The following is a 25,876-nucleotide window of genomic DNA, read 5'->3' as shown; positions in this document are numbered from 1 at the left end:
CCACCATGTGTAGTTTACGGTGAGCTCGGAAGCAGAGGATTATCAATCTCATCATATATACGACACGCCGGATGTATTTGGCAACGGTAATAAGACGAAAGGCTTACCGCGTATTTTGACCACTGTATGTAACCATTCTTTCAAACGGCTACAAGTTTTGTTTTTTACCGCAGACTTTTCGGCGGTTTCTGGGTAACTGTAATATTTTAAACTCTACCTAAATGGATCTGGGGTTTCATGAAATTACAAGGCTACCCTACCTCTCTCTGTCTGGCCTGCTGTTTCCTTCCATGCTAAGCTGTCCCAAGTTCCAATCATCATGTTGTGGTTTTCCAGCTTCCAAATATAAAGTAGGCATTTTACCAACAAAGAAAAAAAAGGGGAAGGAAACTTAATGGAGGCATGACCCAGTCAGAGCTTTCTTGATACGGAAAAGTTAAGGGGGATGGGAGGCTACCCCATCCGACCCATTCAGAGTTTTGCATTTCTTTTTTTTTATGACAAAAGTTTGGTAAAGAGTTGTAAAGTTTAAAATCATTGTAACTTTTGAAGATGTTGTTTCTTCTTTCTTAATTAAAGCCAATCTTAAAAGTAATCGAATTGTTTATGTAGTGGAAATTGCACTATGGTACTACTAGCATAAATCGCAAGTGCGATAATTTTTTGGGTAAATAAACCTCGTTCGTTTGTGGTAAATATAAGATACTACTCTAAAATTATTGAAAGAAAAAGAATTATAATTAGCTCGATTGTATACATGTCGCTATGTCCAGTCTCCCAAACGATGATTAGCCGTTAAAGTACGTATGTATATATGTTTTAGATTAGGTTTGTAACGCAGGGGCATGTCCTGTTAATTGTGTGCAGCAAAAGGGGAGTTTTATTGCTCAAATCGAACATGATTCTCCTTTTTTCTGTTCCTGCATTGGCTTCTTTCACTATAAAGAAGCCCACCAAAACCCAGCCTACAGAAAGCAGCAGCATCTCTTGCTACCCTGCCACAATTCACAATCCATGGCCAATCCCAAGTCCCTTCTCACTCTAACCTCTCTCTTCTCTCTCTTCCTTCTAACTCTCTCCTCCAAAATCACCCTCCCTCTCTCCCCATTCCCCAACCACCCATCTTCAGATCCACTCCAAGCCCTCAGCTTCCATGCCTCTGCCTCCATTTCCAGAGCCCACCACATCAAAAACTCCAGAAAACCCAACTCTTCTCTCACCCAAGTCCCTCTCTTTCCTCACAGCTATGGCGACTACTCAGTCTCCCTCAACTTTGGGACACCCCCACAAACCTCTTCCTTCATTATGGACACAGGAAGCAGCCTTGTTTGGTTCCCCTGCACCAAACGCTACATTTGCTCCAGATGCCAATTCCCAAACATCAACCCAGCAAAAATTCCAACTTTCAAGCCCAAACTCTCCTCCTCATCCAAAATCGTCGGCTGCCAAAACCCCAAATGTGGTTGGATTTTTGGCCCAGAAGTCAAATCCAAATGCCCAAATTGCAACAACCCGAGTCACCAAAACTGCTCGCAAGCCTGCCCAACTTACATAATCCAGTACGGTTCAGGCACCACAGCTGGGATTTTACTTTCCGAGACACTCGATTTTCCCAAGAAAATTGTCCCGGATTTTCTCGTCGGCTGCTCTTTCGTCTCGATCCGCCAACCCGCTGGGATTGCTGGGTTTGGCCGCGGACCACAATCGCTGCCTGCCCAAATGGGCCTCACCAAATTCTCCTACTGCTTAGTCTCTCACAGATTCGACGACACCCCACAAAGCAGCGACCTTGTCCTCTACAGCAGCAGCAGTGGCAGCAGCTCAAGCTCTGAAGAAGAACCCACCATCGCTGAAAGCCAGAGAAACAAAACCAAACTTCAAAGCTTGAGATCCACCCCATTTCAGAAAAACCCAGGTCCTCCAAACTCCGCTTTCCGCGAATACTATTACATCATGCTCAGAAAAGTCATTGTGGGCAACAAGAACGTCAAAATCCCCTACAAGTTTCTGGTTCCTGGAGCCGACAGCAGTGGCGGCACCATAGTCGACTCAGGCTCGACCTTCACGTTCATGGAGAAGCCGGTTTTCGAACCCGTGGCCAAAGAGTTCGAAGCCCAGATGGCGAATTACACAAGAGCCAAGGACTTGGAAAACAAAACGGGCTTAAGGCCCTGCTTCGACATTTCAAAGGAGAAGAAAGTTGACTTCCCAGAATTGGTCTTCCAATTCAAAGGTGGTGCCAAGATGGAATTGCCATCGAAGAATTATTTCTCTATGGTTTCAAGCTCAGGCGTTGTGTGCTTGACCATTGTTACAGATGGGCTTGTAGGTCCAGGCGGTAATGGTGGACCTGCGATTATTTTGGGCAATTATCAGCAGCAGAATTTTCATGTGGAGTATGATTTGCAGCATGAGAAGTTTGGGTTTCGAAAACAGAGCTGTAAATAAAAGGTCCCCATTTTGCAGTTTTTTACTGTAGAGAAAATAAGAGGTGCACAAATTTACTGCGGTGACTTGACAACGATGAGAGGAAATATTTGTGCAGATTTAAGCAAGGACAAATTAATTGTTTTCTTTAGATTAGTGATGATTTATCACAATAGAGAAGAAGGGTAATATAATTTACACAATTTGCAGAAGTGCTGCTGCATAAAGTGCTTTTTTATATATATCAATGTTACATGTCACGTTTATGTGTCACATTTGGTATCTTTATGCATAAAGTTCTTTCTGTATTACACATGCGTGCCACCTCACTTTCATATCCATAGAAACTTCCATTATGAGGTTTTATAGTATGTGACGTTATTAAATTACGCGAGAAGAGACATAAATACAAATAAGTCATATGACCGTTGCAGTATAATATTTCATCATGTGAATATATAGCTGACGTAAGAATCACCAAATACATTTCTTTTTTATTTATACAAAACACCTAATCCTTAGAAACATAATATTTAGTTTTTTTCTTCTAAGAAATCCCCGATTGTGAAGGGCATGGAAGTACTTTGCAATTTAGTAAGAGAAAAAGTTACTCATTATTTTACCTTTTCCTCGGTGTAAACAAAGATATGCGCTTTTGTTGCTTTCGGTTAAATTATATATCAATTTGACTTCCATAATCTATTTGTACCTTCTCTCTCTGTCCCTTTCCTAACTTTCTTGTGACTTTTACTATCTGACCAACAAGGCAGCTCATTCACTCTAATCAATAGTTTCATGCACCGATGCTATTATACGCTATGTTCTTTTTTTTTTTTTTTTTTTCTACGAGCGATCTTATGTGAAGGGGGATTCGAATTTGGGTGTAGAGTGAGGAGCACATTAACTCTAACCAACTTGGCTAAGTCCAAGTCTGCAATTATGTACCACAGTCTAGTATTGCTATTTTCTATATTAGATAGAAGGCTAGGGCTCAAAATGTATTATATAATTTGGTTTATCAGTCAATATATTAATAGTACCTAACCTTGGTGGGTGCATAGTATTGAATCTATTGATTAGTTCACATGATTTCAAATCTGATTAAAAGGACATATAATTAAGTTGGCTAGACAAGTAGATTGGCACATGTTTGGTAGTTCCCTAGTTCACCGGCAAATGCAACTTTTTTTTTTTTTTTTTCTCAACTCCACAGTTGGCAAATGGGTTGTCTTTATAGTTGAGAGTTTTAGCATTAATCAGCGCCGTCCAAAGCATTTGTGAAACTCACATGAACACTATTTACCTTATTGTTGAGATGCATACAAAGCTTTTCAAGTGTGCCTGCTTCAAGCATGTAACTAATGGTGAAACCGCAAAATCCTTACTTAGTATAGAAATGCGAATTGTTAGAAAAATATTCTCGTGTCGAATTGTACATAAGTAAATTATTCTTAAATTGTCATATTTTAATTCTGAATTATTGATCATTTACAATCAGACAACTTAAGCATTTGTGTGACAAGAGAATAGGTCGTAGTTGGAATTCAATTACAATCTTTGAAAAAAATTGTTGAATTTGTCTGACCAACTTTATAACCTTTTCAACAGAAAATAGACGTGATGTATATCTACATGTAACATATGCATACAGTTATACATTACACCTATGATATATGAACCTACGAGGTCCCCAAAAATAACTAGGCCAGGGTGGAAAGCCTCTACTGTTCATTAGGGTTAGCTAAACTCACCAAAGAAGGAAACAGATACATTGATAACTAAGGACCACAAGTGGAATTAATTTGTTTGGCATATGAGGGGTTCATATCTATTTCCCATCTACTGTGCTAAGTGTTGACAACTTTTTTACAATAATTTTACAATTTCCCATGCGCTGGTTTGGTGGGTAGTCTTTTTCTCTCTGTTCTTTTTGGGCAATGGTGGGTAGTGTTTTTGTCAAGTGCTAATAAGAACAACAAAACATGAATGGAGAGGTATGGCTGGCTGTTATGACTCACATTTTTCCCAAGAGTTGTACACAGATAAAGTTAGAAAAGTAACCAACTAAGTTTAAAGGACAAGGAAAATTTTAAGGCAACTGTATCATTTATCGCTTATGTATTTGTAAACATGAAATTTTTTGCGATAAATGAAACAAGAACATATTTATACAAAATAAATTTGTATATATGTCATGTTCTTTTTTAAAGAGATAGAATGTTGACGTAGCAAATCAAATGGGAAGATGCTTACGAACTTAACTTGATTTTCAAGGAGAGAATGTTGCATTTTCCACACGTAGAAAGTAAAAGAGTGAAAAATACTCATCACAAGTTTTGTTGAAAATAAGATGCTTATGATTTTGGACATGAGCATATTGCAACCCTAATATGGGAAATGGCCCTACTTTCCACCAGAATATATTATTATTAATTAAAGAAAATGTCCCATCCCCTACAGAAATATATATCAAAGTGAAAGTCAGTCAGTCCTGTAAGTTGTGACAATACAAAATTTCCCCAATTTGTCCTGGACGATAAGTGATGTTGAAGATTGAAGACATGTGAGTGAATATAATAAGAACAAAAGCGATGAGTCATGGGGGCACATGGTTGTGGGAATTGGAACCTCAAGGCTTTTTTTAATATTGCTTTTGGAATCTCTACTCACTTGGTCCTTATTAGCCAAACAAAGTGTGTGGTGGCTTTAGTGCTTAATCCTGCCGGTGGACACTTTTCTTGTCTGACATGGAGGTGGAAGATTATGGATCCTCCAAATCTTCTTTAACTAATATGCCTCTCTCATTGGTTAACTATAATATAATGACCGGCATAATTAAAAACCAACTTTGGAAATTGGAGATGTTTTAGTTAAAAATGTCGGTCGATGCATGCATGCATGCTTGCATTGTGGAGGTATCACACGCATTGCCATCAAAATGCTACGGAGATTCGAATATGATATTACTGATTTACAAGTCAATATTTTGTTTTATTGGGCTAATTGACATTATGCTCATCAACGGTTTAGACATATCGAATAATATCCAACAAAGTAAATTCTTGGATATAATGGAGAAATTGTAGCGTACATTAGCAAAATTTCCCAAAATTTTACATCTGTCTTACCCTCTTGATGTAGAAAACAACAGCCTAGGCCCCTTGTAATTTTGTCACATCATACATTGGGACCCCAGATGCGATTTTTTAAAATTGGGGCTACATGTATAGTGAAAGATATTTACAGGAATATTGTTGTTTTTGCCAAGATTTACAGGAATATAATAGATTAGAAGTTGCCTGTAGGTACAAAGAGTAGTCGTTTCATGGTATAAATTAAAATGTTGCCAACAGCACAACTTGATTATACAAGACAATTAGCATACTTAAGCATAATTATAGTCCATGCTAATAAGGTTGTTTGTTCCTCATTAAGCATAATTATAGTCCATGGAAAAAGAAGGTTGGAGTATGTTTTACACTCGCATGTTATCTACGAATGAAATGATCGTCATGTTTGCTTTGACTTAATCAATTGATTGAGGCCTTTTTACCGCTATAGTTTAATATTGTTTTGAACGACGATATTTTTAACTCATACCCTAAAACAATGGAACTCGATTTACCATGATTATGTGATTGCTTATGAAGTTCATTTTTTGACTTCAAGGGCCATTTTTTAGTCCAAGTATAGACAAGTTGGACCAATTAGCTTTTAGACTTGCGAAACTTAGATTCTGTTTGGTATTCTATTTAAAAAAAGTAAATTAAAAAATTATGATTCTTTTTAAAAATATGAGTTTTCAAATAGTGATTTTAAGATATAAAAATTTATTTAGTATTGAACTCCAAACTATTTTTAAGATCTAAAAATTTGAAATTAAAATAAGAAAATCAGAAACCCTAGATTCACAGATTGAAATTCCTAAATTGAAATTAACAAAAGAAAATGAAAGAGGGAGATGAGAGAGGGAGGAGAGATAGAGACGAAGAGGGGGGAGGAAGAGATAGAGATGAGAGAGAGAGAGACGAGGCAAGAAGGACAGAGAAAGAGACAAGAGAGGGAGGATCGAGAGAGAGAGAGAGAGAGAGAGAGAGAGAGAGAGAGGGAGGAGAGAGAAGGAAAAAAAAAAACTATAAACTCTTACTCTTTATTTTTTTTTTGTGTTTTTAATAATAAGGGTGTTTATGAGTTTTTCTTGAGTTTGACATTTTAAAAATGGGTTTACCAAACGAGTTTTTGTGGCTTTGGATTTAAAATTGATTTTTGAGTTTATAAAATTGAATCCAAGTAGGATACCAAATAATTCGACCCTATAAAAAAGTAAGATACCAAACACACCCTTATATTCTCAATGTTAAAAATAAAAAAATAAAAAAAATTCAAAATTCGAATTCTACACTCTGGCAAACCCGCCTTTTTAAGGCGACTTCAATTGTACTCTTCCATAATAAGTTTGGTTGCCCTCCCGACGTTGCCCTAGTTTTGGTCGCCTTTAGAGTTTTGTTGTTTATTCATGGGCTTGTGAAGTTTCAATCGTACTTCAATTCCACTATTTTCAATGATGAAGATGAAGAAAAAGAAAATATGGCGCACTATTTTTTAGAGAGAGCATACATCTCAATGGGTTGGGTTAGCTTGGGGTAAAAATTAAACAAGATCCATGTCAAACTCAGGCTAAAGCCCACTAAAATCGTTGGACAACAACACTTTCTTTTTGTTTGTTGGTAATATTGGGCCAAGAACCTTTTTTATGACCATGAACACAACAGTGCACCAGATCAGAGTTTTCCGCTGCAATATTTTGGGTCTTAAATTGGAAATTCTATGCATTTTTGGGGAAGCAATTTTCACACTAGCATTCTTTATGATGTCTTCTCCATTTGCTTGTATGCTTTTATTCTCGTACAAATTCATTCAAATAATAATACATATTGAGTTTGTTAATAATTGTAGATGTATTATAATTCAAGTACATTGACACTATAGGTGTGTTCAGTCCATATTTTTATCTGAGGTCCTATGTGAATCGAACATAGGACCTCAGATACATGGATAAATGCTCTTAACCACTTGATCTACAAGCTTCTTGTTGTATCCTCACTTTATTAAATGAATTGATAATACAACCTAGACAATCTCTACAAATAAAAATATGGGTTTTGACCGAAACGGTCCATAAACTTATGTCGAGTTTTATTTTGGTCATCCAACTAAAATTTTCACTTCAATGATCCTCTAACTTTCTATATAGTGTCCAATTGGTTCCACCATCAAATTTGGGGTCAAATTGAGGGGTAAAATAATCAATTTGGGCAAGAATTCTCTCAAATGACCAACCCAGCTCTGTAATGAACATTTCCTTCTGTAAGTCGTTCCTCTCTATCCCAATTCAACAAAGTCAAAGAAATTGACTTCAACCAAAGCTTAGGATTTCAATTTAGGGCAGAGAGTAACGACTTGTGAAGGGAAATGTTCGTTGTAGTGCTGGACTGATTGTGTGAGAGGAGATTAGTTCTTAGATCGACAATTTTACCTCGTAATTTGACTGTAAGTTTAACAATGGGACCAATTTGACAACAAAAAAGGAGTCAGAGAACCAAAATAGAAATCAGGTTAAACTATTTCTGTCAAAAATCCTGTTTTTTATTTGTAAAGAATGTCCACGTGGTATTATCAATTTATTTAATAACGTACACAAATTATATTTGAATCAATTCGTAGTGAGTCGACATAATAAACTCCGCGGTGCGTTGAGTTGAGGACACGTATACTATTTTTAGCTTACAGTTGTAGACTCTCCAGGAGGGGACGTTGACAGGTAGTTGGCACAAAAATAATCCGCCAATCCACCAAACAGCCAAAGCAACCAGAAAAAAACGCCCTTCTCCTTCCTCCCTTCCTTCAATTCGTACCAAAACACACAAGGCACAACGAACGCTCTTCGAGTTAGTCTTCAACCTCCGCTTCTGATCGCTCAACGCCATCATCATCACCGCCATGTGGCGCTCTCTGTGGCGCTCCATCGACCGCTTCTCTCTTCAGTACTTCAAGTAAGCTTCCTCCTTCCTCTCCATTTCCCATCAGTTAGGGTTTTACATGAATTTTTGTACCAATTTCCCTTTTAAACTAATTAATTGTAAGTAAAATTGAGCAATTGCAAGAGAAATGGTCTAATCTGGCCTCTTTCAGTTGAACAATGCTCACTGAATTAAGTCTCCATAGTGTTTTTCCCTCAATTTCCCTAAATGTGCTGAGCGAATGGCTTGTTGGGCTGGGGAATGGAAGACCTGAACAACATGGCGGGCAAATGGAGCTATTCTGAACGTGTAATTTAATTTACATTTGAGGGTATAGAGGGTGGTAGTTGAATTTTAGTTCCTTGTCCACTTTCCGAAACCTGATTTTTGGAAATAAAGTGGAAATGTGTATATTGGACCGAACCATAGAATGAAATTTTTGTCATAGGAGGATAGTATATCATGGGTAGGTTTGTTGTGCATTAACCAAGCAGTATGGTGTTGCTTGTACTTTTGGAAGAAAAAGGAAGAACAAGTAGAGATTTATAGGAGAGGGAACGAGAGGGTAGAGAAGTCTTATGAAAAGCATGCACACACAATTTCCTTTGATTGGCATCATCATCATCATCATTTTTTATTATTAATACTTTAAAAAAAAAAAAAATCTTGTTTATGGATATAGGTACGTAATCAATGAACTGCGGCAGATCAAAGTTGTGGACTGGCATAACAGGGTAACTTGTTTTGACTTTTCTATAATTTCATTTAGTTTGATTTTGTAAACTATCAATCTTTTATTATATTATATTTTTACTTTAATTATTATGTCTCTCTCTCTCTCCCCCCTCCAACTCTCTACCAGGAATTAGTCATTGATTTACTACAGTCCATAGTGGAGCTAGTTACCTATGGTGATAGACAAGACCCACTGATTTTCGAGTATGAACTGTTTTTCATGGTAAACCTTCTCTATGGTTATGCTTTCCATTTTCTTGTTGGTATTCTAATTGTTATTTATAACTTATGTGCAGATATTTTATGGAGTACCAAGTTTTAGCAGAATTTGTTCGAGTGCTAAAGATCAGTAAAAATTCAAGAATTGAGGCACCGTTGCTTCAGTATCTGAGTATAATGATTCAAAACATGAATAGTGACCATTCAATTTGTAAGATGCTAAATGCATTACTCCTTCAATGTTTAGTTACAGAAGATTTTGGTATCTGCAATCATGTTGGAAAATCAGTTATTTGTCTTCACCAGTTTGTCTTCTTTTTTTTTCTTATGTCATTTGGTTATTCTTATTGCTTGTACTTATTGGTGACGTTTTGATGGTTTCTGATGCAGACTATTGTTTTAGCAATGACTATATCAACAACATTATAGGACATAAGTTTGAATTTGGAGGAGATCTAGCCTTATATTATGTATCATTTTTGAGGTCTCTCTCTCTCTCTCTCTCTCTCTCTCTCTCTCTCTCTCTCTCTCTCTCTCTCTTTCTCTATATACCCACACACACACATACATATAAGACTTAACATCTTTAACTGTCATTTGCTAAAATAATTGAACTGGTTTGAGTTTTTGTCCTCGTGATGCAGTTTTAGCTTGATTTTTTCATTACTTGTGAAGTTTATACTTTTCTGATCCCTCTGTCTCTCTCTCTCTTATCAGAGCAGTGAGCAATAAATTAAACAAAGACACAGTTTGCCTTCTTCTGAAGGTCTATGGGGTAAGTTAAAGCTTATTGCATAAGTTTTATCACCATTCATGATTTATGCGTTTTCAGTCGTAATAGTAACCTGCATATCAAGGGTGATAAATGTAAAAAGGTTTATTTAAAAGTACGCTTTAAGTGAGATCCTACTATTTAAGAAGGAATAACTGTAAGTGTTTGGTATTTCATGTGTTCCATGTTCTCCTGTTTTTATTCTCCAAGGGGTTTCAAGCAGGGCCATCAAGGCTTGGTCCAATCATTGTTATCATTTCTCATTGTCTTGTGTGGAGATCTTTAAAGCCATTCATCTGTTGTATTCATGTTTTGCGTTCTTTTCATCATCTAGGCTTGAGTAATTTTTTATTTTTTTACAGTAAATTAAGTTCTTTTGAAAAGGGGAAGAAGCATTAATGAGTTGCATGAAAAGACAGCCACTATTTCAATCTTTATTCAATAAATAAAAGATGCTCACAACTTTTGCGTTGCATTACTGTTTATGGCATTGGGAAAGCATGGGAGCTTTATTAAATGTACATGGCTAATCAGCGTGGCCCCTAATAAATTTTTATTTCTATGTCTCCCTTCAATTGCAGGATTCTGTAGTCTCGTTTCCCCTGTATAATGAGGCTCTCAAATTTGCCCACCATGGGGAAAAGATGATTCAGACAGCTATCCGTGCACTAACTCTCAGTATATATAATGGTAACATGTTATTGGTTATCACTATTTTTCGAAGCTGCTAATAGAAGAGATGTAGCAAATTTTGGGTTGCAATTACATTTTTGGTAATATAATACAGTTTTTTGTTTTTGGTTATGCAGTTAGTGATGATATGGTTTATCAATATATAACAAGTGCTCCAGTCTCGAAGTATTTTTCAGACTTGGTTTCAAGCTTAAGCAATCAATTTTTTCATCTAGATGCCCTTGTCCATGCTACAGAGTATGTGTCTTTCGATTTTTTATAAAAAGATTCTGGTAGTGATATGCATATTAAGGCTGAACTATTAAGTATTGATGCAGGATGCGAACAAATCAAAAGAGAAAAGAACTACTCTTGGAAACTGATAAGATTGTCGATGATCTGTATTACTTCAATGACATGCTTGGAGTTGGCCAGTCTCGTTTGAGTACAGTAGTCATTGAAAATCTTCTCAGAATGTTAATCTTTCCCATTTTACTCCCATTACTGCAGTTAGGGCAGAGCAATGTGAGATGTTCTTTCTCTTATTTGCTTCATTTTCATTCTTATCTACTTCATGAGAAACAATAATACTTTTTGTTGGTAGATATTTCCTTTTGGAAAATTTGGAATTGAGTAAGTGCACATTAAATTTGGACAGTGTGGTTTATCTTATTAGGAGCAATCCAATATGTTTGGTTGATTTTCATAATGTATGATTGGCATGGGGCTGTGTTTTGGTTTGGTTTTTACTAGATCAATTGATCTTCAACTGACTATTTCTAGGTTTTGGCAACCACTTGTAACAAATCGAAACCTGAAATCACATTTACTGATTACTGACTGATTATTACCAAAAACCTGGATTTTTATGTTTTATATCTAAATATGTATTAGCACTATATAATATAATATCTGATATTATATATGAGGTTTTCATTGGTGCCTTAATTTTTAAGTAGTACATTGATAACTCATATAATAGAAACCTCCACTTTGAAACTCCTAGCTAACTGGAATTGGTGGAAGAGCACAAATTTTAAAAAAGGAATTTTATTTATGACGTCTAGCTGTATGGTGTATCAGTCTTTTTAAGATTGAATCTGTTGATCATTATACAATCATATATAACTATTTTCTTTTTAAGAATTTGATGTTATTGATTGGATTAATTTTGATCATCTGTTGAAGTACAGTAGGTTCCACACCTTGCTCACAACTGCCAATGGGTTGGATCAAAGATCTGATCCCATTCTGGTTTTTGCCAGATTTAATGTTTTGTTACCTTACCTAAAGATGATCATTTAAATTTGTATCCAATTTTAAAGATTTTATCTGTAGTCCAATTACATTTAGAATTACTTAGATTAATCCCATTCAGATCTGGGTTTGATTAAAAAGAATATAGTTATATATGATTGTATAATGATCAACAGATAATAAAAAACAGAAAATTAGAAACCACTTGACATATGAAAAATAGTAAAAACATGAAGAAAAAAAAAAGATCGAGCCAGTGGCAACTCAATCATGTTAGTTGCATTAGTTGTAGATCGAATTCATGGTGATATACTTTTCCTATATGCTGTATTGATTCCACGTTATTTAATCTCCAGGGCTCAAATCTATCTGCAGTCACGTCTTTCTATACTGTTTCTCGTCTTCTTCAAGTCATTGGTGGAAAAGGCATGTTCAACTCTGTCGCTGGAGTTATTTTATATCCCTATATGACATCAAGTGTGAGAGATGCTATTGAAAGGGACTCAACTGAGAGCATTAGTCATGCTAAATCTATATTGAGTGAAATGGGAAAAGTAGTATCGTCTAGTCCTGAGACTGAAGGAGCAGAAAACAGTAGCCTCCCTAGAGATACTGCCTCTAATAAAAGGTTGTTTCTCCATTTCATTTCATTCTTATTACTCTCTCAAAAGAAAAAAAGAAAGAAAAAAAAAAGGAGAGAAAGAGAGCTTAGTTTCTTTCTTAAATTTTAGTTTTGGTGTGTTGATTGTTTTCCGCTCATTCAACTGTATCTTACTATTAGGAAAGTAAAGTGATTACGATCTATTCACTTCTAAATAAACTACTTTTACAGGTTAATTAATGTTTTTATTATAAAATGATGAGAATTATGAACTAAGGACATTCTAACTTATTATGAATTTTTTTTTTCCTGGTGCAGGAGTGGAATACTAGCACATGTTTTCTCTGACAATCCTAGTCTATCACTAGCATCACTATTCTTATTATTTATTTTAGCAGAAGCAAAAGGTACTAACTTACAGTGGGCTGTTGTATAGATTTGAGATATAACTTCAATGCATCAGTCTATATAGCCTTTAAAAAAAATAAAAATGAGCATTTTCTATGTCCCAGTGTTGTTCATTCATATCTTTGATTTGTCTTTGCATTAATGCAGATCTTCATCCTTTACTAGCTCAAATGATTGGCTTAAATGGAATGCAAAATATGATTGTGAGTATTAAACTTCAATTTTTTTAATATACAAACTTATATTTTCTGTCAAGGGTTTCCTAACTATCAAATCATCTGTGCAGCTGGTAATAAGTGAGTAGTTTTTACTAATAAAAACTAGTTACCATATTACCTTTATGATTGTTTTTTTTTTTGTTTGATTCTTAACCGTGCTTCAGTTGTTTGTGCGATTATATCAGGTTGTTGTAAAATAATTAGCCATTGAATTCATTACCATTAATATTATGATGCATATATGGTATTTCATTGCTGTTAGCTTTTTTGTGTCCTTAGGTATTTTTCTCTTTCGAGATCAATTTATGGTAGATAATATAATAGTGTTTTGAATACTAATAACATTATGAAGAGAGTCTAATATTTCATCCTTTCCTTTCTTGAGGTTACATGAAAAATATTTTATTCAAGTAGAAAACTACACAACATTTATGTCTATCTGTGCCTTGAGGCTATGCCTCTTATTTTACAACAATCTCTCATATTTAATTTATATCTCTCTTGGAATCTTTTGAATGTTTTGGGTTTTCTAGTCTTGTATATGGATTTTTGAAGATTCATGATACTTTCTTCCACCGTCTTGAGTTTGTAAATGTATTTACAAATTTTCATTTTATATTTTCACAGGCAGTGGATGGAAATATCGGAAATCTTCTAGTGAAATATATGGATCAGGTATAGGGACTCTTTGAGAATTCTTTTCCACCTGTTGTTTGTATAAATAACATATCTCCATCAGTCATTTTGGTCATAAAAATATACTGTTTAAAATTTGACCCTATGCATCCTAATTCAGTGTGGCTTTCAGTGTCGTGATGAACTGAATTTTCATTTTACAGATTTTAAATGCATTATTGAAGGTTTTAGCAAGTCAACCACCTTTCTCTATACTAATACAATGGCATACAGGGTGGTTCTTGCGGAAGCTATTGATTTTACAAGGAAAAGGGCTTGGTGATCATAATTTCGAGCTACTCAATGTAAGGATTTGACTGATTTGGTAGAATTTATTCTATATATGCTCTCTTATTGAATTACATTATCAAAGTGTACTGGCATCAGAGATGCATACGAGAAAGAATGGATAATCATTCTTGTTTGGTTATGATTTTCCCAAATCCTCCCTACCTTTATTGTCTTTCGTTTCTTCTTGGTAAGACGGAAAACCATTAATGGTGCGTGTTCTATTAGAACTTTCGGTTATTCTTTTCAGCTTCCATCAATGATTGTAGTGATGGATGGAAGAACACTTGTATCTTTTTAGGCATAAGAACTTTTTTAGGAAGTTTACTTTGTCCATATTTTATTTACTCAAGGAGCAATTTGTTGAAGCTCCAAGTCTAAAGTTGCTAATACTTTGACATTACAAAACTTGAGGTTGAGATTTCTCCAGCCAGAGGAGAATTATGATGGATATTTGTGAAAATCCTCTAGAAGGACTAGTAATTCATCACCCCTTCCAGGGCGTAGCTTTGGTAGACCACACTGTATGGCGGGATTTTATATGTAGGTTTTGAAGTAGAAAGTTTGATAGATGATGAAGATTGGGTTATGGCTAAATAAGTCTTTTGGTCAAACATTCATAATTGCTGTAGGAACAGTTAGAAGACATATCATGACGAAAACTATCTTTGTGTTGCTATAGAGTTTGAAGAACACTATCTGACCTTTCTGAGGCAAGAGTAACAAGCCAGCTCTGAAGTGCACGTTTATTTTTCCATATGATCTTTTGTGTGATACATTGTATACCTGTCTCATACTTTCTAAAGTTTTATATTTTCTAGTTTTTGTGGACAGTCCTCATATCAGCAATCCCGTGAATGCCTTCAGAAAGAACTTGATGGATGCTGGTTTGATCATATCCCTGAGGTGTTAAGAAATGAATGGCCAAACTGTAAAGCAGGTACTTTTTTTTTGTCTGCCGGGGGGTGGGGCTCAGTTGGTTCATGTTATGTTTATGTGTTTGAGTATGCACTTTTAGAGGTAGTTAGTATATGTTCTATGGTTTATTTTAAGAATGGTGGTAGTTTAATATCATTGTTTCCAAAAAGTTAAGGTGTTAAAGCCCCTAGGGTTAGCCCAAGAGGGTGGATGGGGGAAATGGGTTAGGATTAGACTAGGTCAAGGGTTTGATTCCCTTAGATTGTAACCAGAAAATTAAAACAGGTTAAACTTTTAGGATGTAAACTAACATTACTTTATATTTTAACATCTCGCCCCTCCTAATGCTTGGGTCAAAAGGATTTTGATATAAATTATGAGGTTGCAATTGCAAGGATTAGAACTCAAGATCTCATGCTCTTATTCCACAATAAGTTTTTGTGGAAGGCCAAAATTCAGTTTATACTCTTAACAAATCTCTCTCATGTATGGGTTCTCCCACAATTGGAGAGCCCAACACGTGGAAATCATTACAAATTCAGAGGTTGAAATTGCCGGATTTAAACTTAAGTAATATCATGTGAAGTTTAGGTGGTTTATCACTATTCCTAAAAGTTTTTGTTGTTAGGATGTGTCAATAAGTATTCTATATTCTTATATTGGCACCAGCTTCTCCCCGGAAAGGAAAAGCCATGATTTATTCTATATTCAGTTAATCTATTTTGGTGCTGCAAACAGCTCTCGAGGAATCATCACAATGCAAAGATCCTTTTTTTGTTCTAGAGCTTGATGATAGCCAACAAGCTACTGACGGTATAAAATTGTTTTATTTTTTGGTATTGATTAAGCCTTTTATTTGTAGGATTGTATTTTTCCTATGGTGATGCTTCATAAAGTATTTGGTTATCTGATAAGAGAATTAAATATTATATGCATATTGCAGGTGATGCAACTTCATACTTCGCTTGGAAAAGGATGGTTGAAACTGTGAAGGTAATCCTCATTCATTGTCCAATGATTGTTCAGATTCAAATTTTATGTTGTAGAGAGGATGCCTTGCTGGTCGGTTATAAGCTGTTAAACACTGAAATTAGTTTCAATTTCCAACATCTGAGTTTGATGTAGTAATCTTTCCAAGATGAATGTTACTTTGGTGGAGTGTTGGTGTCCATAACGGTCTAACATGCCTTGCTAGTCTTAGGTTATGAGCTATTGCATGCTTTAGTATCAGCTTCCAACATAGAATGTGGTGTCAAAATCAACTCTTGCCAAATGCCCAATGCCCAAGAAAAGTAAAAGAAAATGGAGTGAGTTCAGTATCCAGGAGTAGTAGATTCGACTGAGTTCAGTATATAATAGTGAACTGGGTTGATGTGTTTGGATTTGATACTTGTTAAAGCATGCCTTCTGTTGCCATTTATGCTCGTACTAACTTCTCTGTTAAAGTCATGGGTGCACCGTGCACTATCTTATGAGTCATACATTGTGTTCTGCATGTTACTCTAGACTTATCATGCATTATTTTCTTAGACTTCATAGTGAGCGCATGTATTTTGTATACATGTAGGTGTTCATTCTCTATCTTCAGCTTAAATCATGTATTTTCAAAGGAGAATTGCTTCAGGAACCCTTGCTGAATATGAGCAGCACAATTGCTGATTCTAGTAAAACACATGCTTCAGACATTGCATCTGCAAGCTTTGGGTCAGAGGTTTCTTTAAGTGGGTATTCTTCTGTAAAAGTTGAATAGTATCCAGGCTCTCTCTCTGTCTCTCTGTTTTTTAAATTATTTCACTTCATACAACATTTTGCAGGATCTGGAATTCCATGTACAATCGCATTTTCCAATGCCGGAATCAGGGATATCTACCTGATACCTAAGGCAAGGGAAACTACTGGAAAAGTGCTGCTTGCAGAGAAGCATCCTTTCCGTAGTCAACGAGGAGTAGTACTTGCTATTGGACCATTGGCTGGATTGAATGTAAGTAAAAAAATTTGTATATATTTGCTTCTATGCCTGGCCAAGTTTGGCTATATCAACTCAGAATTTTATTTTATTTTAGTAGCACAACAGGCCAATGAATCTGATTTAGTAATATGATACTTGTATTGATGAATTGTGTATGGTTAGGACCAGTGTTCTTGGCGGATGCTAGATCAGTGTCCAGTTATTTATTGAAGACTTGTTCATAATACAGGCCTGAAGGAACTTGAAATTGCTTTGATTCTGGTCATTATTATTTTACAAATTTAATTTGGTTTCTCACTTGAAACAGCCAAAGGTAGATGAGGACCATCCGACATGGTTGCATCTTCAGATAAGAGAGTTTGAACCAAAACTCCATAAAATTAAAGTAGGCCATCAATCATCAGGGATGTCCAATCATGTGGCTGATGGGAGATGGACACTTGGTTTCTCAAATGCCAACGCTTGCGAAGCAGCTCGATTGTCAATACTCGAGGAAATTAGGAAGCAGAGATCCTCTGTTGAGAGCATACTTGCTCCTCTACTGCAGGATAGTTATCCTGGAAATTTATCAGAGACAGAGAGCCAAGATGAGTGAAGTTTTTATTTGAGGGTTTGTAAGTTAGTTTGCCAACATTCTCAATTTAGTCGTTTTCGGCTTTCCCTCGTTTTTTTCTCTTCCAAATTTTGTTGCTGTCACATTTAAGGGTGCTGTTCACAATATATAGGTTGTTTATAATAACAGACCACTGATCTCTAAATGTGCTAGCAATTAAGGGCTTCCTAGTCTTATTTCTCAATAAAACTGAGGTAGAAATGTATCATATTGGACATATATACTCATTGACTGAGTTTGTTCTATTGAATTTCAATGCTCTTTGTAGTAGCAACACCTCAGATTAATCTCAGCTTTCACTAATTTTGTTCCTCTTGTAATTGTTAATAGCATACCGTGCTTTTAGAACGACTAAAAACGCTTCTATTCTCCACACCTACGACAAGAGTTAATTAATTTTCGTATCGAAAATATATAAACCCGCCATATAATTGAGGGGTAATAAATTTAACTTTGCACGCTTGAAATGCATAAAAGGCTTGGTCCAGTCGAGATGGTTACAGCTCCAGTATAGCATAGCAAACTCAAAAAATGTACATGTTTGGTGCAAAGCAAATGCAGGAAAAGCCGTGCTTTTGGTGATCAGAACTGAACTGGCCACCACTTATCTGGGGCAAATTCAAGTGCAGCAAAAGCTAGTATCTCTTTGAATGCTGCACTTCAGTGCGGTCGGTCCTTGCTCTTTCACAGATTTAAAAAAAGAAAGGAGGAAAAAAAAAAAAACACAGATGAGCGAGCTGCAGCTGAAGTACGTACAGGTACAAAAATTGAAGCACGAGTGTTGATTATATATACATGTAGTTATATTATCTAGTGTGGTGAATGGTGAATATTGAATAATATGATGCCGCCTTTTGAAGTGTAAATAATGAATGAAAGATTATATTAGATGATATAAGTTAATAATTAATCAGAACAATTTAGATAGCAATAGCATAAAAGTAATGAAAACTTTTGGGAAAAGGAGTGTGTGGTACGTAATTCCATCACCTTTACATTAACAAGGCTGTCATGTCAAAATTAGAGCAACTTTTTCTCATTTCTAACCTTTAAAGTCGACTGGCCGGCCAGGGCCTCCCTATTGCTCTATAATTTTTTTTTTATTGTTCACCATTTTCTTTCTACCATTGTCTCTATCTCTCTCTAGATCTATGGTGTTTTGCTGCTCTCTTCTCTCTCTCTCTCTCTCTCTCTTGGATATTGCTTTCGCCCACATGGCCACGTATAGGCCAAAGATGCTCTTATTTGAAGCTTAAAAGCATAAAATGAGCGGCCCTTTTGAGTAGATAATGCCATATTTTACTTTTAATATGGCTTTATGAGAGAGTGCTTTACTTTAAGCAAAAGAGAGAAGAGCTAGAACAAGAAAATAAATAAATTAAATATTACTGCTCTCTAATGCATTGTGTTCCCATAACACATCAAAGCACTTGATAGTGAAAGAAGAGAAAAGATACACGACCCTAATATAACTTTCACTTTGGCACAAATCTCATGGCGTCCATACACACATTAACAAGTAGCAGAGCAGTTATGGCCATGGCTTTTCTTTTTCTTTTCTTTAAACCAGGTTAACCGTTAGTACCAGTGTATGGGGGAGAGAGAGAGAGAGAGAGAGAGAGAGAGAGAGAGAGAGAAAAGAATGGGTTAGGGTGTTTTCTAAGTAATCGTAGATATTCCTCATCCCATTCAAACGCTCCTTTTCTAGCAATGCAGAGTGCTTTGTGTTCAAATTATTTGGTGGCTTTCTATGTCTTTTTAGGACAACAAAGATAGAAGAAACTTTTTGACTGGGGGAATGAATGAGCTAGAATAAACAGTCGGGGAGTTTTGGATTATCTGGACCTGTATAAGCAGTGTTTGGGTCCTACCTCCCATTTCACATTTAATTCCCATTTTTATAACATATGTATAATGTATATGTGATATAATTTCATTTTCTGAAAGAAAAAAGAAATTAATATATGCATTAGCACGTCAGACTGTTTGACAATATAAGATGCAATTTTATATATCGATATAATTTTCGATTCTTCTTGTGCTTCCAATAAGAAACAATCTCATGTATGGTTACCTTAATCACTATCTTTCTCCAATATCAATTGCTAAATTGTTATCTATTTCATCCCTTGCGTAGATAACTTGTTTTACAAGACTACTTTTTAAGGAGACAATAAAACTGATGAAGCTATTATAGGCTCAGTAAAGATTGATATGTAATTAAATATATATGTATTAGCGGGGAGGAAGAAAAAAACATTGATTTGTTAACTTAAGTAAAGGTAGAAGATGATTGAGGAATGAAAGGGCATGGAGATCTCTCGTTTTTTGTGTAAGGATCTGTGTATGTATGTTTTGATTTTTATATGTATGTTAATGTTATATTATTAGCTTAACACCCAGCTAAGGTGGTGAGTAGTGTTTTAGCTCTCCTTTCTATGTTTCGTGCTATGGAATAAGACCAACTAATCTGGCCACCAAAAAAGCTTACACAACAGTACCCACCAAAAAAAAAAAAAACCAGATTGACTGATGAACCTGCTGAAGAAGAAGAAGAAGAGGAGGAAAGAGATTTTGTAATTTGGTTTTAGTCACCAAAGAAAATTTTAATTGGTTGTTAATTATAGTTTACTTTTTTTTTCTTTAACTTTCAAGTAGGGTTCTTGTTTGCTAACTTTTACAAGCGTCTCCATTGAATCGGAACACTGTCTTTAATTTAGGTTTTTATTTTCAATTGCCTTTGTGTTTTGGTTTAAAAAGCTATAATTAATTTATTACTAATTAATTAGTTTTGAAATAAACACTCTATAATTAAAATAGATTACCATTTGTACACTATATATATATATATATAAAGATGCGAAAATGGTATCGTTATAATTTGGCTTTTCTTTACACAGTGATTATAAGTGTTTTCAAAGGGGAAAAAACGAATTAAAGAAGGTCCAAAAGCTTCACTTTTATGTAATAAAGGAGAGGGAGAGAGGAAGGAATGTCTGGATTATTAATCCCCATGCATATGACTCTTCATGAATTTAAAGGCTGAAGCTCAGCCCAGCTCATCTCATCGGCTAGCTTTGTTGGTTTTGGTTGTATATCCATTATACTACAAATATATTATTTCTAACTAAAATGGTGGGAGGGAAAGCTTTAAGCTTTATTCCATGTCTTTGAGTCCGGTAGGAAATCGTACACAGTTCCCGATTCCTTGAGACATTTAGTCCCATTCTCTTTTCAGGGCCTCGGTTTTGGCGGATCCCATCTTACTCACATATTCTCTCTCTCTCTCTCTCTCTCTCTCTCATTGGTTACAGTACAAAAACCTATGACCTCATCATGCCTAAATATATATCAATAATGTTGGATTAATTACTGAATATATTTATCCTCGTGCAGCACCAATTTCTTAAGATGGAGATTAGTAAGCAGAGTGATGTTACTATCAACGAGGAGAGGGGTTTCTAATGGAGAAAGTTTCTCACAACACAGTACTATATATATATTTAGATTCTTTATTGCCGATTGATTTTACATAGGGTATTTGAATTCACGTAAAAAGAATTATAAATTTAACATCTCTTTTACCGTTAGAAAAAGAATAACACTAACAAAAAACTGGATATATTATTCCAACATTGAAAAGAGAAATGCTGTTAAATTAAGAACTACTTGATGAAAAATTCATTTAGTTGTTATACTATAGCTAACTTTATATCCAAAAAGAGAAAAAGGGGGGAGAAAAGTATATCATTGGCTGCAATTTGGTAATTAGATTATGCAGAAATTATTATGATACACCAAAGATTTTCTGTATATTACTAGAAAAGGAGGTGTTTATTTCTAGGTTAGTACCATATGAGTAATTATTAATATTTAATTAAATCTTTTGCATAAAAAGAGAGAGACGCACTTCCGAATGAATTCCATATCTTTTATGAAATTTGATGTGTGAGAAAGAATTAAAGAGAGAAGGCAAAGCTGAGTTGCCTTTGATACTGGTGCACAACATTAGAGTACTGCTTGTCAGCACATGCATTCCACTTTCCACTACAAAATCGACTTTGGACCCCAATTTTTACCTCACCCACAAGAAAAGCACCACCCCACCCTCCCATAAATTTCACACCCCCCTCTGCCCTTCACTCTCTCTTTGTAGGTTTCTCTCTCCAAACTCTCTCTCTCTCTCTCTCTCCACGACTATATCATCATGATCATCTAGATCCCTAGATAACAAACAATTTTCATACTACCACTACTACTACACTCCATATATAATTGATCTTAGCTACATATAGCTGAGTTCAAAATTCTCTTAGCCCCTCTCTCAAAACCCGTCTTACTTCTCCCTTTCAACACTAAACTGATCACCAGGCCATGAACCCAAAATCTCAACAAGTTCTCCATCTACTAATTCACCGTCTAATTTGACCTCCTTTTTTCTTATATATAATCAAAGAAAGCAATAGGAGATCACCAGAGTTGAAGATGAGGGCAGGAGGTTGCACACTTCAACAAGGTCTAACCACAGAGGCTGCAAATATAGTAAAGCAAGCAGTAACCCTAGCTAGGCAACGTGGCCATGCCCAAGTGACTCCTCTCCATGTTGCACACACCATGCTTTCCTCTTCAACTGGCCTATTGCGAACTGCTTGCCTTCAATCACACTCTCACCCTCTCCAATGCAAAGCCCTTGAGCTTTGCTTCAATGTTGCCCTCAACCGCCTCCCGGCATCCAATTCTAGCCCCATGTTGGGCTCTCACCCCCAACAGTCTTCCATCTCCAACGCCTTGGTTGCGGCTTTCAAGCGTGCTCAAGCTCACCAAAGGCGCGGTTCGATTGAGAACCAGCAGCAGCCCCTCCTAGCTGTGAAAATAGAGTTGGAGCAACTCATAATTTCCATCTTAGATGATCCAAGTGTTAGTAGAGTGATGAGAGAAGCTGGGTTTTCTAGTACCCAAGTGAAAAGCAATGTAGAACAAGCAGTCTCTTTAGAAATATGTAATTCCCAAACTCCTGTGAGTAGCAAGCCCAAGGAAAACAATAGTCTCTTAGTAGTCAACCCTCATCAATTTTCGTCAATTGGTCAGAGTATTGGAGTCAAAGATGGAAAGCCAGTTAGAAGTGAGGATGTGACAAGTGTTATAGAGAATTTAGTGAAGAAGAGAAGGAAAAGTATTGTGGTTGTGGGAGAGTGTCTTGCTAGTATTGAGGGTGTGGTTAGAGGACTGATGGATAAGGTTGAGAAGGGTGATGTAGTTGAGGCTTTGAGAGAGGTAAAATTTATAACCCTTACCCTGTCCTCTTTTGAACATCAGTCTAGAGTAGAGGTTGAACAGAAGCTTGGAGAGCTGAAGAGCACAGTGAGGAGCTGTGTGGCCAAAGGGGTTATTTTATTTGTGGGAGATCTCAAGTGGACAAGTGAATATAGGGCTAGTAGTTCAAGTGAGCAGGGAAGGGGGTATTATTGTCCTGTGGAGCACATGATCATGGAGCTTGGGAACTTGCTTTGTGGAATGAATGGAGATCATCAGAATGGGAGGCTGTGGCTTGTGGGGATGGCTACTTTCCAAACTTACATGAGATGCAAATCTGGCCATCCATCACTGGAGACTGTTTGGGGTATTCATCCGCTTACAATTCCCTCCAGCAGCCTCCGCTTGAGTCTTGTCACTGACAGGTACCGCAAATTACAAATTGATAAATTTTTGCTTACTCTTTTTCAAAAGTGTTGTATTTTGGCACATCTCTTTTATCTGGAGGAAAATGTGCAAACAACTTACTAAGTAAGTTTTGGTTTTTCCTTTTCTTTTTCTTTTTGAAATTAATGAGCCTCTCTAAGTTGCCATCCAACTTTTTCCTTTTCTTCCTTTTTAATTGGATGAGGAATATGGTGAACAATGACTTCAGCATTAATTCAGACTTCCCTTTCAAAATCACGTGAATTTAAAGTTCTTATCATCAACTTTACATCCATTTACAGTGACCTACAAAGTGAGTCTACAAGCAAGATAGCTGAAACTGGAACAAACAACAGACAAATGCTTGAAGGTGGAGGCAAGCAGCTCACTTGCTGCGCAGAATGTTCATCCAAGTTTGAAGCCGAAGCTCGAAGCCTACAAAGCAGCAGCAGCTGCAACAGTGAATCCACCACTTCAAGCCTACCTGCATGGCTCCAACAGTACAAAAATGAGAACAAAGTGCCAAGTAGTACTAATGATCAGGTTCTAATTATAACACTTTCAGCTCCTAATAAACTTCATAATTACCTATGTATATATGGCCCAGCATTAATAGATGTACTCCAAAACTAACTTTTTCCTTTGCAATTATCTTGTTTCCTCTTTTTTGGGTACCAGAACTCTGTCCCAGTTTCAGACCTTTGCAAAAAGTGGAACTCTATTTGCAATTCAATGCACCAACAGCATTCCAATAATTCTTCTGAAAGAACCCTCACAATATTCTCTTCTCTCTCACCCTCTTCCTCCACTTCCAACTTTTCATATGAGCAGCAACAACAACCACAACACCCTAATTTGCACCATCATCATTCGTGGCGGCACCAACATTTCTGGATATCTGGATCTAATTGTAACAAGGCTGTTGATGATCAACCCAGTTTGAGAATGTACATTCCAGAGAATAATAGTCCCAAACAACCAATTTCATCAAATCCCAATTCTACCCCTACTTCAGCCTCATCCAGTGATATTGTCATGGAAACAGATCACTATGTGCAGAGGTTCAAGGAGCTCAACACCGAAAACCTCAAAACCCTATGCAGTGCATTGGAGACCAAAGTCCCATGGCAGAAGGATATAGTTCCTGAAATTGCAAGCACCATCTTGAAATGCAGGTCAGGCACGGTGAGAAGAAAAGGGAACAAGATGGGAAACTACAGTGATGTCACTAAAGAAGAAACATGGTTGTTCTTTCAAGGCATTGACATGGAAGCTAAACTGAAAGTTGCAAGGGAATTGGCCAGGCTTGTCTTCGGCTCCCAAACCAACCTCACTTCCATCGCACTAAGTAGTTTCTCATCGACTCGAGCAGATTCAACTGAGGATTGCAGGAACAAAAGATCTAGAGACGAGCAAAGCTGCAGCTATGTCGAAAGATTCGCGGAGGCAGTGTCTTTTAATCCCCACAGGGTGTTTTTAGTGGAGGACGTGGAGCAAGCAGACTACTGCTCACAAATGGGGTTTAAGAGAGCGATAGAACGAGGAAGGATAACGAATTCGAGTGGTGAAGAAGTAGGTCTTGGAGATGCTATCATCATTTTGAGCTGTGAAAGCTTCAGTTCGAGATCAAGAGCTTGCTCTCCTCCTATTAAGCAAAAGCTGTCACAGGGGTCTCACGAAGAAGACAATAGGGATGTTGCTGCTTTAGAGCAAACAAGCCCTTGTGTGTCTTTGGATTTGAACATTTCATTTGATGATGGTGGAGTTGATGGTGATAGAACCGAGGATCAGTCGATCGATGACATCGGTCTTCTTGAATCTGTCGATAGACGGATTATTTTCAAAATTCAAGAATTGTGAGGGGGAAAAAAAAGAGAAAAAAAGAAAAAGAAAATAGTTTCATCAGGTGGTTTTTTACTTTTCGAAGTGTCTTTTTTGCTTCTTTTGAAACTTTCTTTGGTTAATTAGCATGTTTCTTTTAGATTCTTAGGGCTGGAAATTAAAAGATCTTCCTCTTTATGTAATACATGTACATTATGATCCATGATTTTCCTGTAACAGATTGGTGGTTGGTTTAATTTATTTCCATAATATTTTCCTTTGTTCCGTAGGCATCTCTTCTTTCCTTGTTCATGCATGGAATCTGAGAGGACTACAAGTAGAGTTCTTGTGCATGTACCAAACAAGTTGAGTAGGATTTTAGTGTGGAATGTTCCAGCTTTCCACTGTCTATCACTAATTTTGTACTGTGTTTATGATTATGATACCTAGTTTATTCCCGTTCGTAGAAATATTAGTCAATTATGGCAACAAGGGTTGAGAATAAGATGACCACTATATGATGGGAACTTTTTTTTGTTTCTTTTTCTGATACGATGAACATTCGAGAGGCTAATTCGGATTTG

The 25,876-nt window shown here is 36.3% G+C and overlaps 3 protein-coding genes across 6 annotated transcripts; all 3 read left to right on the top strand.

The window, feature by feature from the left end:
• Nucleotides 1–852: 852 nt before the first annotated feature.
• On the top strand, nt 853–2,709 carry LOC117635886 (probable aspartyl protease At4g16563). The gene has a single exon (XM_034370262.1). The coding sequence runs from the start codon at nt 1,015–1,017 to the stop codon at nt 2,446–2,448; it is 1,434 nt and encodes a 477-aa protein (XP_034226153.1). The 5' UTR covers nt 853–1,014; the 3' UTR covers nt 2,449–2,709.
• A 5,549-nt stretch (nt 2,710–8,258) lies between these two features.
• LOC117634364 (protein TRANSPARENT TESTA 9-like) lies at nt 8,259–18,079 on the top strand. 4 transcript variants are annotated; one of them, XM_034368444.1, is made up of 20 exons: nt 8,259–8,480; nt 9,130–9,181; nt 9,310–9,386; nt 9,479–9,612; nt 9,792–9,885; nt 10,119–10,176; nt 10,755–10,863; nt 10,983–11,103; nt 11,184–11,370; nt 12,459–12,730; nt 13,022–13,110; nt 13,259–13,314; nt 13,957–14,004; nt 14,169–14,309; nt 15,127–15,232; nt 15,949–16,023; nt 16,154–16,203; nt 16,778–16,931; nt 17,025–17,191; nt 17,487–18,079. In XM_034368444.1, exons 1-20 carry the CDS (start codon nt 8,428–8,430, stop codon nt 17,772–17,774), a joined length of 2,331 nt encoding a protein of 776 aa, XP_034224335.1. In that variant the 5' UTR covers nt 8,259–8,427; the 3' UTR covers nt 17,775–18,079. The 4 variants fall into 4 exon arrangements, with proteins under 4 accessions (XP_034224335.1, XP_034224336.1, XP_034224337.1 ...); XM_034368445.1 differs by lacking the exon at nt 13,957–14,004; XM_034368446.1 differs by lacking the exon at nt 15,949–16,023.
• A 4,198-nt stretch (nt 18,080–22,277) lies between these two features.
• Nucleotides 22,278–25,564, top strand: LOC117635900 (protein SMAX1-LIKE 3). Its single transcript, XM_034370280.1, has 3 exons — nt 22,278–23,470; nt 23,774–24,014; nt 24,150–25,564. Exons 1-3 carry the CDS (start codon nt 22,278–22,280, stop codon nt 25,329–25,331), a joined length of 2,616 nt encoding a protein of 871 aa, XP_034226171.1. The 3' UTR covers nt 25,332–25,564.
• Nucleotides 25,565–25,876: the final 312 nt, after the last annotated feature.

Source organism: Prunus dulcis, chromosome 7 (genome assembly GCF_902201215.1).
Source record: "Prunus dulcis chromosome 7, ALMONDv2, whole genome shotgun sequence".
Lineage (NCBI taxonomy): Eukaryota > Viridiplantae > Streptophyta > Magnoliopsida > Rosales > Rosaceae > Prunus > Prunus dulcis.
Note: the sequence above shows the minus strand (reverse complement) of the source record. Positions and strands in the feature narration are given on the sequence as shown.

Bases quoted from the DNA above. Each gene is read 5' to 3' on its own strand.
- LOC117635886 (XM_034370262.1), top strand. From the start codon at position 1,015: ATGGCCAATCCCAAGTCCCTTCTCACTCTAACCTCTCTCTTCTCTCTC.
- LOC117634364 (XM_034368444.1), top strand. From the start codon at position 8,428: ATGTGGCGCTCTCTGTGGCGCTCCATCGACCGCTTCTCTCTTCAGTAC. The intron at 14,005-14,168 runs GTATAGGGACTC...TTCATTTTACAG, and splicing joins TAGTGAAATATATGGATCAG to ATTTTAAATGCATTATTGAA. The intron at 16,932-17,024 runs GTGGGTATTCTT...AACATTTTGCAG, and splicing joins TGGGTCAGAGGTTTCTTTAA to GATCTGGAATTCCATGTACA.
- LOC117635900 (XM_034370280.1), top strand. From the start codon at position 22,278: ATGAGGGCAGGAGGTTGCACACTTCAACAAGGTCTAACCACAGAGGCT. The intron at 23,471-23,773 runs GTACCGCAAATT...ATCCATTTACAG, and splicing joins TTGAGTCTTGTCACTGACAG to TGACCTACAAAGTGAGTCTA. The intron at 24,015-24,149 runs GTTCTAATTATA...TTTGGGTACCAG, and splicing joins CAAGTAGTACTAATGATCAG to AACTCTGTCCCAGTTTCAGA.